Genomic DNA, 11,414 nt, shown 5'->3' with positions numbered 1-11,414 from the left:
GACAGACCCGAGCGGGGGGTCGGGGGACACCGTGACAGCCGGAGAGACCCGAGCAGGAGGTCAGGGGACACCATGACAGAGAGACTCGAGCAGGTCAGGGGACACCATGACAGCCGGAGGGACCCGAGCAGGAGGTCGGGGGACACCGTGACAGCCAGAGAGACCCGAGCAGGAGGTCGGGGGACACCATGACAGCCAGACACCCGAGCAGGTCAGGGGACACCATGACAGCCGGACAGACCCGAGCGGGGGGTCGGGGGACACCATGACAGCCAGAGAGACCCGAGCAGGAGGTCAGGGGACACCGTGACAGCCAGAGACCCGAGCAGGTCAAGGGACACCATGACAGCCGGACAGACCCGAGCGGGGGGTCGGGGGACACCGTGACAGCCGGAGAGACCCGAGCAGGAGGTCAGGGGACACCGTGACAGCCAGAGAGACTCGAGCAGGTCAGGGGACACCATGATAGCCAGAGGGACCTGAGCAGGAGGTCGGGGGACACCATGACAGCCGGACAGACCCGAGCAGGAGGTCAGGGGACACCGTGACAGCCAGAGACACCCGAGCGGGGGGTCGGGGGACACCATGACTGACAGACCCGAGCTGGGGGTCGGGGGACACCGTGACAGCCGGAGAGACCCAAGCAGGAGGTCGGGGGACACCATGACAGCCAGACACCCGAGCAGGTCAGGGGACACCATGACAGCCGGACAGACCTGAGCGGGGGATCGGGGGACACCATGACAGCCGGACAGACCCGAGCAGGAGGTCAGGTGACACCGTGACAGCCAGAGAGACCCGAGCAGGAGGTCAGGGGACACCCTGACAGCCAGAGACACCCGAGCAGGTCAAGGGACACCATGACAGCCGGACAGACCCGAGCAGGGGGTCGGGGGACACCGTGACAGCCGGAGAGACCCGAGCAGGAGGTCAGGGGACACCGTGACAGCCAGAGAGACTCGAGCAGGTCAGGGGACACCATGATAGCCAGAGGGACCTGAGCAGGAGGTCGGGGGACACCATGACAGCCGGAGAGACCCGAGCGGGGGGTCAGGGGACACCGTGACAGCTGGAGAGACCCGAGTGGGGGGTCGGGGGACACCATGACAGCCGGACAGACCCGAGCAGGAGGTCAGGGGACACCGTGACAGCCAGAGACACCCGAGCGGGGGGTCGGGGGACACCATGACTGACAGACCCGAGCTGGGGGTCGGGGGACACCGTGACAGCCGGAGAGACCCAAGCAGGAGGTCGGGGGACACCATGACAGCCAGACACCCGAGCAGGTCAGGGGACACCATGACAGCCGGACAGACCCGAGCGGGGGGTCGGGGGACACCATGACAGCCGGAGAGACCCGCGCAGGAGGTCAGGTGACACCGTGACAGCCAGAGAGACCCGAGCAGGAGGTCAGGGGACACCGTGACAGCCAGAGACACCCGAGCAGGTCAGGGGACACCATGATAGCCAGAGGGACCTGAGCAGGAGGTCGGGGGACACCATGACAGCCGGAGAGACCCGAGCGGGGGGTCAGGGGACACCGTGACAGCTGGAGAGACCCGAGTGGGGGGTCGGGGGACACCATGACAGCCGGACAGACCCGAGCAGGAGGTCAGGGGACACCGTGACAGCCAGAGAGACTCGAGCAGGTCAGGGGACACCATGATAGCCAGAGGGACCTGAGCAGGAGGTCGGGGGACACCATGACAGCCGGAGAGACCCGAGCGGGGGGTCAGGGGACACCGTGACAGCTGGAGAGACCCGAGTGGGGGGTCGGGGGACACCATGACAGCCGGACAGACCCGAGCAGGAGGTCAGGGGACACTGTGACAGCCAGAGAGACCCGAGCGGGGAGTCGGGGGACACCATGACTGACAGACCCGAGCGGGGGGTCGGGGGACACCATGACAGCTGGAGAGACCCAAGCAGGAGGTCGGGGGACACCATGACAGCCAGAGACACCCGAGCAGGTCAGGGGACACCATGACAGCTGGAGAGACCCGAGCGGGGGACGGGGGACACCGTGACAGCCGGAGAGACCCGCGCAGGAGGTCAGGGGACACCGTGACAGCTAGAGAGACTCTAGCAGGTCAGGGGACACGGTGACAGCTGGAGGGACCGTGACAGCCAGACAGACCCGAGCAGGGGGTCGGGGGACACCGTGACAGCCGGAAGGACCTGCCCACTCGTGGGAACCAGCCCGAGAAGAACCGCCTGGCTGAGCCCTGTCCCGGCCGTGAAGGAGTCCCTGCCGGGCAGAGCCACTGGGGGTGGACTCAGCCTGGGGGCCCAGGAGCCCAGAAGCAGGGGGAGAGGCAGTCCCCCCTGTCCCTGCTGTCCCCCACCGTCCCCTCCCTGACTCCGGGAGCCACGGTGGCATTCCCACATTCCTGGGCCCGGCTCTGGGGCGGGGGTCGGGGTGGGGAGGTGGACACTAGCATTCCCCACCCTTGCCAAGAACGACAGAGCACGTGGTCAGGGAGCGTTTATTTCCAGTATTTCCAACACGGGATGGGGGGCGCTCCGAGGCCGTGCGGGGCCTGTGCGGGCTGTGCGGGGCCTCACTTCCAGCGGCCGCCCACGCGTCCCTTCCCTGCCCCCTTCCGGCTGCGAGAGACGAGAGAGGCCAGGCGGCCGTGTGAGGCCGGGGCGGGGGTCCCCGCACGCCCCCGCACCCCGCGGTCTCCCAGCCCGAGGACAGCAGGTGGCCGGGGGAGGATGGGGGATGGCCCGGGGAGGGGGCGTCACGTAGCAGGGACCCCGGGGAGACAGAAGCCGCGTGGGGGGCTGCGTGGGGGCGGCCTGGAACCCCGCCAACCCCCTGCCCCGCATTGAGAGGGAGCTAGAAAGGGGGACGCGGGGTGTCACTCACAACTTCTGGGCGTGGCTGATGCGGTTGTACAGCACGTTGATCTGCGGGGGGGGGGGGCAGCAGGCAGCGCTGGGGTGAATAGCCCCGGCCCGCCCCGCCCACTCGGCCAGGCCCCGCCCACAGCGCTGGTTCCACCCATTGCCAGCCCCGCCCACATTGCTGGCCCCGCCCTCCCTCACCAGCCCCTCCCACCCTGGCCAGCTCCACCGACCACCAGCCCTGCCCACTCTCACTGGCCCCGCCCACCACCGGCCCCGCCCACTCCGGCAGCCCCGCCCCCCGCCCCACCTCGTATTTCTGCTGCTTCAGCTTCTCGGTGAGGTCGAACTTCTCTGACTCCAGCTGGTGGATCCAGTCCGACAGCTCCTGGGCCTTCTCCCTGGCAGGCAGCGCAGAGCCGTCGGGGGCGGGGGGCGGGGCTGGGGAGGCGACCCCCCCCCCCCCCGCACCAGGCACTGCCCCCTCCCCGGCTCCGGCAGCCCCTGAACGGCACCACAGGGCCCGGGCCACTCCCAGCTCTGGGGGCGCTCGCGGGCCGGGGAACACGGGCGGGGTACTAGCAGCACGCCCCCCAGGGCTAGCCCCTTCCCCAGCTCCTCCGCCGCCCCCTCCCCAGCTCCGACAGCCCCCGCGCTGCACCACACGGCCCGGGCCACTCCCAGCTCTGCAGGCGCTCGCGGGCCAGGGGAACACGGGGTGGGGGGGGTGGGGGGGAGTGTGCTAGGGTACTAGCAGCACGCCCCTCCAGGGCTAGCCCCCCCGCGGAGGCCGCCACCCTCTCCCAGCTCCTCTGCCCCTCCCCACCTCCGTCTTCCCCCAACTCCACCGCCCCCAGCTCCTCCACCGCCCCCCCAGCTCCTCCGCCCCCAGCTCCGCCCCCTCCCAGCTCCCCCTCCACCCCCCCAGCTCCTCCGCCTACCGCAGCTGCTCCTCCCCCATGTGGTCGATGTTGAGTGGCTTCTTGCGCTCGGACAGGATCCGCAGCTTCGTCTCGCGCCCCGTCTGCCGCTTGCCCCGCTTCTGCTCGGCCTGCGGGGTGGGGGCGCCCCTGAGGCTGCGGGCCCGCGGCCACGCCCCCGCCCACCCCCGGGGTCCACCCCCCGCGCCCCCGCCCACCCCCGGATCTGCCCGCAGAGCCGCCGGCCCCCCGCGCCCCGCCCACCCCCGGGGTCCGCCCCCGCGCCCCCCGCGGCCGCGCCCACCTTCACCAGGTAGCCACCGAAATGGGCGCCCATGTTGGACAGGACCTTCTTCTTCTTGGCGTCGTCCTCCGCCCGCTTCTTGGCCTCCTCCTCCTCCTTACGCATCTTCTCCTCCTGCGGGAGCCTGGGGTGACCGCGGGCCCGGGGCGCGGACGCTGCGGGGGCGGGGACAGCGGGACACCGGCACGCCCCGCCCTGCTCCGTGCGGGACAGCGGGACACCGGCACGCCCCGCCCTGCTCCGTGCGGGACAGCGGGACAGCGGGACCCCGGGCCGCCCCGCCCTGCTCCGTGCCAGACAGCGGGGACCCCGGGCCGCCCCGCCCTGCTCCGTGCGGGACAGAGGGGACCCCGGGCCTCCCCGTCCTGCTCCCAGTGGGACAGCGGGACCCCGGGCCTCCCCGCCCTGCTCCGTGCGGGACAGCGGGACCCCGGGCCTCCCCGCCCTGCTCCGTGCGGGACAGCGGGACCCCGGGCCGCCCCGCCCTGCTCCGTGTGGGAAAACGGGACCCCGGGCCTCCCCGGCCCTGCTCCGTGCGGGACAGCGGGACAGCGGGACCCCGGGCCGCCCCGCCCTGCTCCGTGCCAGACAGCGGGACAGCGGGACCCCGGGCCGCCCCGCCCTGCTCCGTGCCAGACAGCGGGACCCCGGGCCTCCCCGCCCTGCTCCGTGCAGGACAGCGGGACCCCGGGCCTCCCCGCCCTGCTCCGTGAGGGACAGAGGGGACCCCGGGCCTCCCCGTCCTGCTCCCAGTGGGACAGCGGGACCCCGTGCCTCCCCGCCCTGCTCCGTGCGGGACAGCGGGACAGCGGGACCCCGGGCCGCCCCGCCCTGCTCCGTGCGGGACAGCGGGACGCCTCCGCGTGCCCCCCCCACCGGCGGATCCAGGCCCCTGCCAGGCCCGGGGCTCAGCGAAGCCCATGCTGAACGCGGGGCGGCGCGGGGCGGGGCACGGACGCGGGGCGGGGGGGCGGGGGGACACGCACCGCCAGCTTGGCCTGCCGCTCCCGCTCCTTCTCGGTTCGGAAGCGCTGCTGCTCGGCTCTCTCGGCCCGGCGCCGCTCCTGGAGGAGGGGGAGGCTGAGGGGCGTGGGGGCGGGGGCGAGGCGGCCCCACACTCACTCCGGGCCGCACTCGCAGTGCCCCGCACCCCGCCCGCACTCACGATGCGCTCCTTCAGCGCCACCAGCTCCTCCTCCTCCTTCTTGCGCTGCTCGAAGTGCACGTCGATGAGCGTCTGCAGCTCCAGCAGGTCTTTCTCCATGCGCTTGCGGTGGATGTCCTGCGGCGGGACGGACGGCCTGGGGCGGGGCCGGGACCCCGCGAGGCGCGCGGCCCCCCAGGGCGGAGGGCGGGACCCAGGACCCCCTCGCGGCGCGGCCCCCCAGGGCGGAGGGCGGGGACCCAGGACCCCCTCGCGGCGCGGCCCTCCAGGGCGGAGAGCATGGACCCAGGACCCCCCTCGCAGCGGGCCTCCTCCAGGGCGGAGGGCGGGACCCAGGACCCCCTCGTGGCACGGCCCTCCAGGGCGGAGGGTGGGACCCAGGACCCCCTCGCGGCGCGCCCCCCCTGGGCGGAGCAGGGACCCAGGACCCCCTCGCGGCGCGGCCCTCCAGGGCGAGGCCAGGACCCCGGCGGGGCGCCCCTCCAGGGCGGGACCCAGGACCCCCTCGCGGCGCGCCCCCCCAGGGCGGGGCCGGGACTCCGCGAGGCGCCCCTCCAGGGCAGGGACCCAGGACCCCCTCGCGGCGCGGCCTTCCAGGGCGGAGGGCAGGGACCCAGGAACCCCTGGCGGCGCGGCCCCCCAGGGCGGGACCCAGGACCCCCTCGCGGCGCGGCCCCCCAGGGCGGGGCCAGGACCCCCTCGCGGCGCGGCCCCCCAGGGCGGGACCCAGGACCCCCTCGCGGCGCGCCCCCCCAGGGCGGGGCCAGGGCCCCCTCGCGGCGCGGCCCCCCAGGGCGGGACCCAGGACCCCCTCGCGGCGCGCCCCCCAGGGCGGGACCCAGGACCCCCTCGCGGCGCGGCCCCCCAGGGCAGCGGCTACTCACATCGAAGTCCACGCGCTCGCCTTCCGGGATCTTGGGCGGCATCAGCGGGGGCACCACGGGCCTGCTGAGCGCATGCACCGTGCTGTACACGGGGCGTGAGCGCGCCACGCCGCGCGCGTCCGCGCCCAGGCCCCTTACAGGACAAGCCTCGCCCCCAGGCAGCCGCCCCTGCCCCGACAGGCTGCATACGCGCACTCGCCCTCAGGCCCGCCCGCGCACCGGGGCCGTCTGCCTCTCCCAGCCTGGACATCAGAGTCCCCCACTGTCCTGGTGCTAGCAGACCTGCACACAGGGGAGGCTCTCTGCAGGGCTCGGGCAACCCCTCCCCCAGGACGCCTTCCGAGATGCCCAGGGCCAAGGCAGGGGCCATCACAGGGCAGGGCACGGGGCCAGCCCGGCCCAGCAGGTCTCCCTCTCTGCCTGCCCCGCGGCCCACCACCCACCAGTGGAGCAGCAGGGAGGGCTTAGCAGGAGGTGATGGGGCCCCCGCCCGCTGGGGTCTCACCTGGGCTTGGGGCGCTCCTCTTCTGCGGTGGTGGAGATAGAAAGAGACAGTTAGTGAGCGCTCTGGGGAGGGGGCCCGGCCTGGGTTACCCTGGGGGGAGGGGACGTCCCCGGAGCCCAGGGCAGGGCCTGGCGTCCAGTTCTGGGGGAGGGGTGTGGGGAGCAGGGAAGTGGGGTGGCCGCGAAGGGGGAGGAGGCTCACACGCATCACATATACATTCAGAACCCGAGTGGGGGCGCCCCCGCCCCCAAGCTTTCTGAGAACCCGACCCCTCCCCCAGGCCCGCCGCACTTACAAGCCCATAGCTGCAGTCTTCCCTCATCAGAACCCAACACGCAGGGAGCCCAGTCCCGACCCCCCCCCCCCCCGAGTTCTGTCCGCGTCCCCGCCGCAGTGGGGCCCCCCACTGCCAGTTCTGACAACTCTAAACTCCGGGTCCCAAGCTTTGAATGTATATGGGGGGAGGAAGATTGACAGGGGCAGGGGAGACGAGGGGCTCTCTGCAAACATCCAACCCTTCTTTAAATGTTCCCCCAGGGCGGGGAAAAGAAGGTTTGGGTGTCGGTCCCTTTAAGAAGGAAGGGAAAGGGTTAAAGGCGCTGCGAGGCCATTTCCCTTCACTGCCGCCAGAGGGCGCGAGGCTCTCTGGGGCTTAAAGGACCGCGCTGGGGCGGGTTGCGGCGGGAGTGGGGAGGGGAGGGGGCGTCACCAAGGAGGTCAGGGTCCCCCGGCCCCCGAAATCGGGCTCGGGAAGCGAAGCAGCCGCGGTTACCTGGCTCTGCCACCGGCTCCGGCTCCTCGGGGGCTGGGGAGGGGGCGGGAGGAGAAGCCAGGGTTTGGGGCAGCAGGGAGGGGAGCGGCCAGGCGGGGGGGGGGGGGGGGGGGGGGAGGCGGGAGAGAGGGGAGGGGGAGAGACGGCAGAGGCTGTTAGAGGAACTGGAGCCCAGGCGCCCCGGGCGCCCCCCTCCGCCCCGGGCCCGCGAGCAGCTCCAGCCCTGCGGGGGGCCGGGGTCTCACCTTCCTCCTCCTCTGCAGCCTCCTCCTCTGGAAGCGGGTGGGGCGCAGGAGAGAGGGCGTTAGGGGGTCGTGGGCAGGGGCAGCCCGAGCCCTGGGACGCCCCTCCCCCCACGGCCGCAGCTGCTAGGGCGCGGGGATCCCCCACCGCCCCGGCACCCCGGAGTTGCCGCAGTCCTCAGCCCGCCATTGGCCAGGGTGGGCGATGGCCGGGGTGGGCGATGGGTGGGTTAGGCCCATGGCTGGGGTGGGCGATGGGTGGGGTGGCCCGTTGGCCAGGGTGGGCGATGGGAGGGATAGGCCGATGGCCAGGGTGGGCGATGGGTGGGGTAGGCCCATGGCCGAGGTGGGCGATGGGTGGGGTGGCCCGTTGGCTGGGGTGGCCCGTTGGCCAGGGTGGGCGATGGGAGGGATAGGCCGATGGCCGGGGTGGGCGATGGGTGGGGTGGCCCGTTGGCCAGGGTGGGTGATGGGTGGGGTAGGCCCATGGCTGAGGTGGGTGATGGGCGATGGCTGGGGTGGGCGATGGCTGGGGTGGGCCATGGCTGGGGTGGGCGATGGCTGGGGTGGGCGATGGCTGGGGTGGACGATGGCTGGGGTGGATGATGGGCGATGGCTGGGGTGGATGATGGGCGATGGCTGGGGTGGGTGATGGGCGATGGCTGGGGTGGACGATGGCTGGGGTGGGTGATGGGCGATGGCTGGGGTGGGCCAGCGGCTCTGTCCCCGGGCGGCTTCCTCTCTGCGCACCCTCTGGCTGCTCCCTGGGGAGAGATGGGGGTCAGAGAGTCTGGGGCGGGGAGGGGGCTTCTCCAAGCCCCTCCCTCCTGCCATTGTCACTCACTCCTCATATTCCTGCTCCTCGGTGTCCGACATCCTGCTGTGACCTGCGCCAGAGAGAAGAGGTGACGGCTGTGGGGTCTGAAGGGGGAGGCCCAGGGACCCCTGGTTCTGAGGGAGGAGGTGGGGCCTGCACCCCTGGGTCTGAGGGAGAAGGCCTGGGGCCCCCGGGTCTTAGGGAGGAGGGCCTGGGGCACTCCTGTGTCTGAGGGTAGAGGGCTGGGGGATCCCCGTGTTTGAGGGAGGAGGACCGGACTGGGGGGGATCCCTGGGTCTGAGGGAGGAGGGAGGGGCGTGGACCCCTGGTCTGAGGGAGGAGGGCTGGGGGACTCCCATGTCTAATGGAGGAGGGCCTGGGGGGACCCCCGTGTCAGGGAGGAGGGCTGGGGGACTCCATGTCTGAGGGAGGAGGGCCTGGGGGGACCCCCGTGTCTGAGGGAGGAGGGCTGGGGGACTCCCATGTCTGAGGGAGGAGGGCCTGGGGGGACCCCCGTGTCTGAGGGAGGAGGGCTGGGGGACTCCCATGTCTGAGGGAGGAGGGCCTGGGGGAACCCCTGTGTCTGAGGGAGGAGTTTCTGGGGGACCCCCATGTCTGAGGGAGGAGGGGCCTGGGGGGATCCCTGTGTCTGAAGGAGGAGGGCTGGGGGACCCCCGTGTCTGAAGGAGGAGGGAACAGGGGGGACCCCCGTGTCTGAGGGAGGAGGGCTGGGGGTACCCCCATGTCTGAGGGAGGAGGGAGCTGGGGGACCCCCATGTCAGAGGGAGGAGGGCCTGGCCCCCAGAGCCTAAGCGCTGGGGACAGCAGGGCCTGGAGCTGTGGGCCTGGCAGAGCGGCAGCCCCCGCCCCCCAGCACAGCTGTCCCCTTTGTCTGAGGACAGGAACCTGATCCCCCTGGATTAGGAGGGGATCTGAGACAGGGCCTGCAGACAATAGCAGCCCCACCCCGGCAGCTATTTTGGGGGGATGTCCACAGAGGACATTTCCTAAGAAGGACTGGGGGGGCCTTCTGGGACAATGAGTCACCACCTGTCTCCTCCACTCACCTCCACATGCACACACACACACACACACACACACACCGCGTCCCTGAGACTACACACACACACACACACACCCCGTGTCCCTGAGACCCTCCACACCACACACACACACACACACACCCCGCGTCCCTGAGACCCTCCACACACACACACACACACACACACACACCGCGTCCCTGAGACCCTCCACACCACACACACACACACACACACCCCGCGTCCCTGAGACCCTACACACACACACACACACACACACCCCGCGTCCCTGAGACCCTCCACACCACACACACACACACACACCCCGCGTCCCTGAGACCCTTCACACCACACACACACACACACACCCCGCGTCCCTGAGACCCTCCACACCACACACACACACACCCCGCGTCCCTGAGACCCTCCACACCACACACACACACACACACACACCCCGCGTCCCTGAGACCCTCCACACCACACACACACACACACACACACACCCCGCGTCCCTGAGACCCTCCACACCACACACACACACACACACCCCGCGTCCCTGAGACCCTTCACACCACACACACACACACCCCGCGTCCCTGAGACCCTACACACACACACACACACACACACACCCCGTGTCCCTGAGACCCTCCACACACACACATGCACACACACACACACACCGTGTCCCTGAAACTACACACACACACACCCCGCGTCCCTGAGACCCTCCACACCACACACACACACACACACCCCGCGTCCCTGAGACCCTACACACACACACACACACGCACACCCCGCGTCCCTGAGACCCTCCTGGCCCAGGCTCAGAGCCCTTCCAGTCCCACCCCCTGGATAACCCACTTGTGGGCCCGGCTACCCCACGGCCCCACACCGTCAGGATGGGCACCCTGGGGCCCAAGCTCAGGGCTCAGCACCACACCCCGAGCTATGGCGCTACAAATGCTGAGACCCGATTCCCAAAATCCCACACTCAGACCCCTCCCCGGTCCTGATACCCCCAGAGCTGGAGACCCCCAAACCTGCCACTCAGACTATCTGACAGCCGAGCCCAGAACACCCCTCCTGAGGTCCCTGCAGACTCCGGAAGACACCCCGCATTCGGCACCCAGGCGCCCTGTGCTCTGAGCCTGCTCCTCCCAGACCCCAGCTCTCGCGCTCCGTCCAGGGCACTCCGTGGGGACGGCAGAGCCCCGTTACCTAAGGCTGGGGATGCAGACGCTGGATCCGCAGGCTGAGCCTTGCCTGGCCTGGCCTCGCTGAGGGCTCTGACGCACCCCGCGTTTATAGGGGTTTATAGCTGCAGGCTGAGCCCCGCCCCTGGGGCGCGGGGTGGGGGGGAATTCCTGAGCTCAGAGGAGGCCCAGCCCCTTCTGGCTCCAGAGTCAGGGTCCAGGCATCTCCTGGCTGCTCCAGGGCCCAGGCCTCCCCATGGGTGGTCTCTGAGCCTCTGTCTGTCCTGTGTGTGTCCCTGTCCCCGCCCCCACCCCTTTGTCTGCCACCAGGATTCCGCTCTGGTGACAAAAGGCTCTAAAACCGGGAGGCAGGTGTGGGGGGGGGGAGAGGATGGGGTGACAATGAGGCTGGCAAGCCCTCCCCCCAGTCCAGCCATGACCTTGAGAGAGCCCTGGACAGCAGGCTTCCTCCCCCCGGGGACCTGGCTGCCCTTCTCAGGGTCTCCCAGGGCTCTGTCCTTGTCCCCCTCTGGCCCCTGGGTGTGTGTCCTGTCGATGGCACTTCCGGGCGGGCCTCTGTCTGGTGCTCGGGGTCCCTGGGCGAGTCTGTGGCTGTCCATGTCCTCGTGTGTCTTTCTAGCTCCTGTCGGTCACAGGTTCCCTGGGAGTCTGTGCCCGCTGTCTTCCGTCTCTCTCTCTCCTCCTTTGCGTCT

At 70.9% G+C, this 11,414-nt stretch overlaps 1 protein-coding gene across 50 annotated transcripts; it reads right to left on the bottom strand.

Moving 5' to 3' along the window:
• Positions 1-2,472: 2,472 nt before the first annotated feature.
• Positions 2,473-11,035, bottom strand: TNNT1 (troponin T1, slow skeletal type). Of its 50 annotated transcripts, none has more exons than XM_070063650.1 (14): positions 10,727-11,031; positions 8,487-8,529; positions 8,393-8,406; positions 7,646-7,672; positions 7,401-7,433; positions 6,629-6,650; positions 6,124-6,184; positions 5,240-5,356; positions 5,061-5,138; positions 4,075-4,188; positions 3,792-3,901; positions 3,161-3,251; positions 2,873-2,913; positions 2,473-2,607 (listed from the first exon to the last, which is right to left on the bottom strand). In XM_070063650.1, exons 2-14 carry the CDS (start codon positions 8,516-8,518, stop codon positions 2,562-2,564), a joined length of 786 nt encoding a protein of 261 aa, XP_069919751.1. In that variant the 5' UTR covers positions 8,519-8,529; positions 10,727-11,031; the 3' UTR covers positions 2,473-2,561. The 50 variants fall into 50 exon arrangements, with proteins under 50 accessions (XP_069919751.1, XP_069919753.1, XP_069919752.1 ...); XM_070063652.1 differs by having other exon boundaries at positions 4,075-4,185; XM_070063651.1 differs by lacking the exon at positions 10,727-11,031 and adding an exon at positions 8,897-9,299 and having other exon boundaries at positions 8,487-8,835.
• Positions 11,036-11,414: the final 379 nt, after the last annotated feature.

The sequence above is a fragment of the Oryctolagus cuniculus genome, chromosome 18, assembly GCF_964237555.1.
Source record: "Oryctolagus cuniculus chromosome 18, mOryCun1.1, whole genome shotgun sequence".
Classification (NCBI taxonomy): Eukaryota; Metazoa; Chordata; class Mammalia; order Lagomorpha; family Leporidae; genus Oryctolagus; species Oryctolagus cuniculus.
This window is presented reverse-complemented; position numbering and strand designations above follow the sequence as displayed.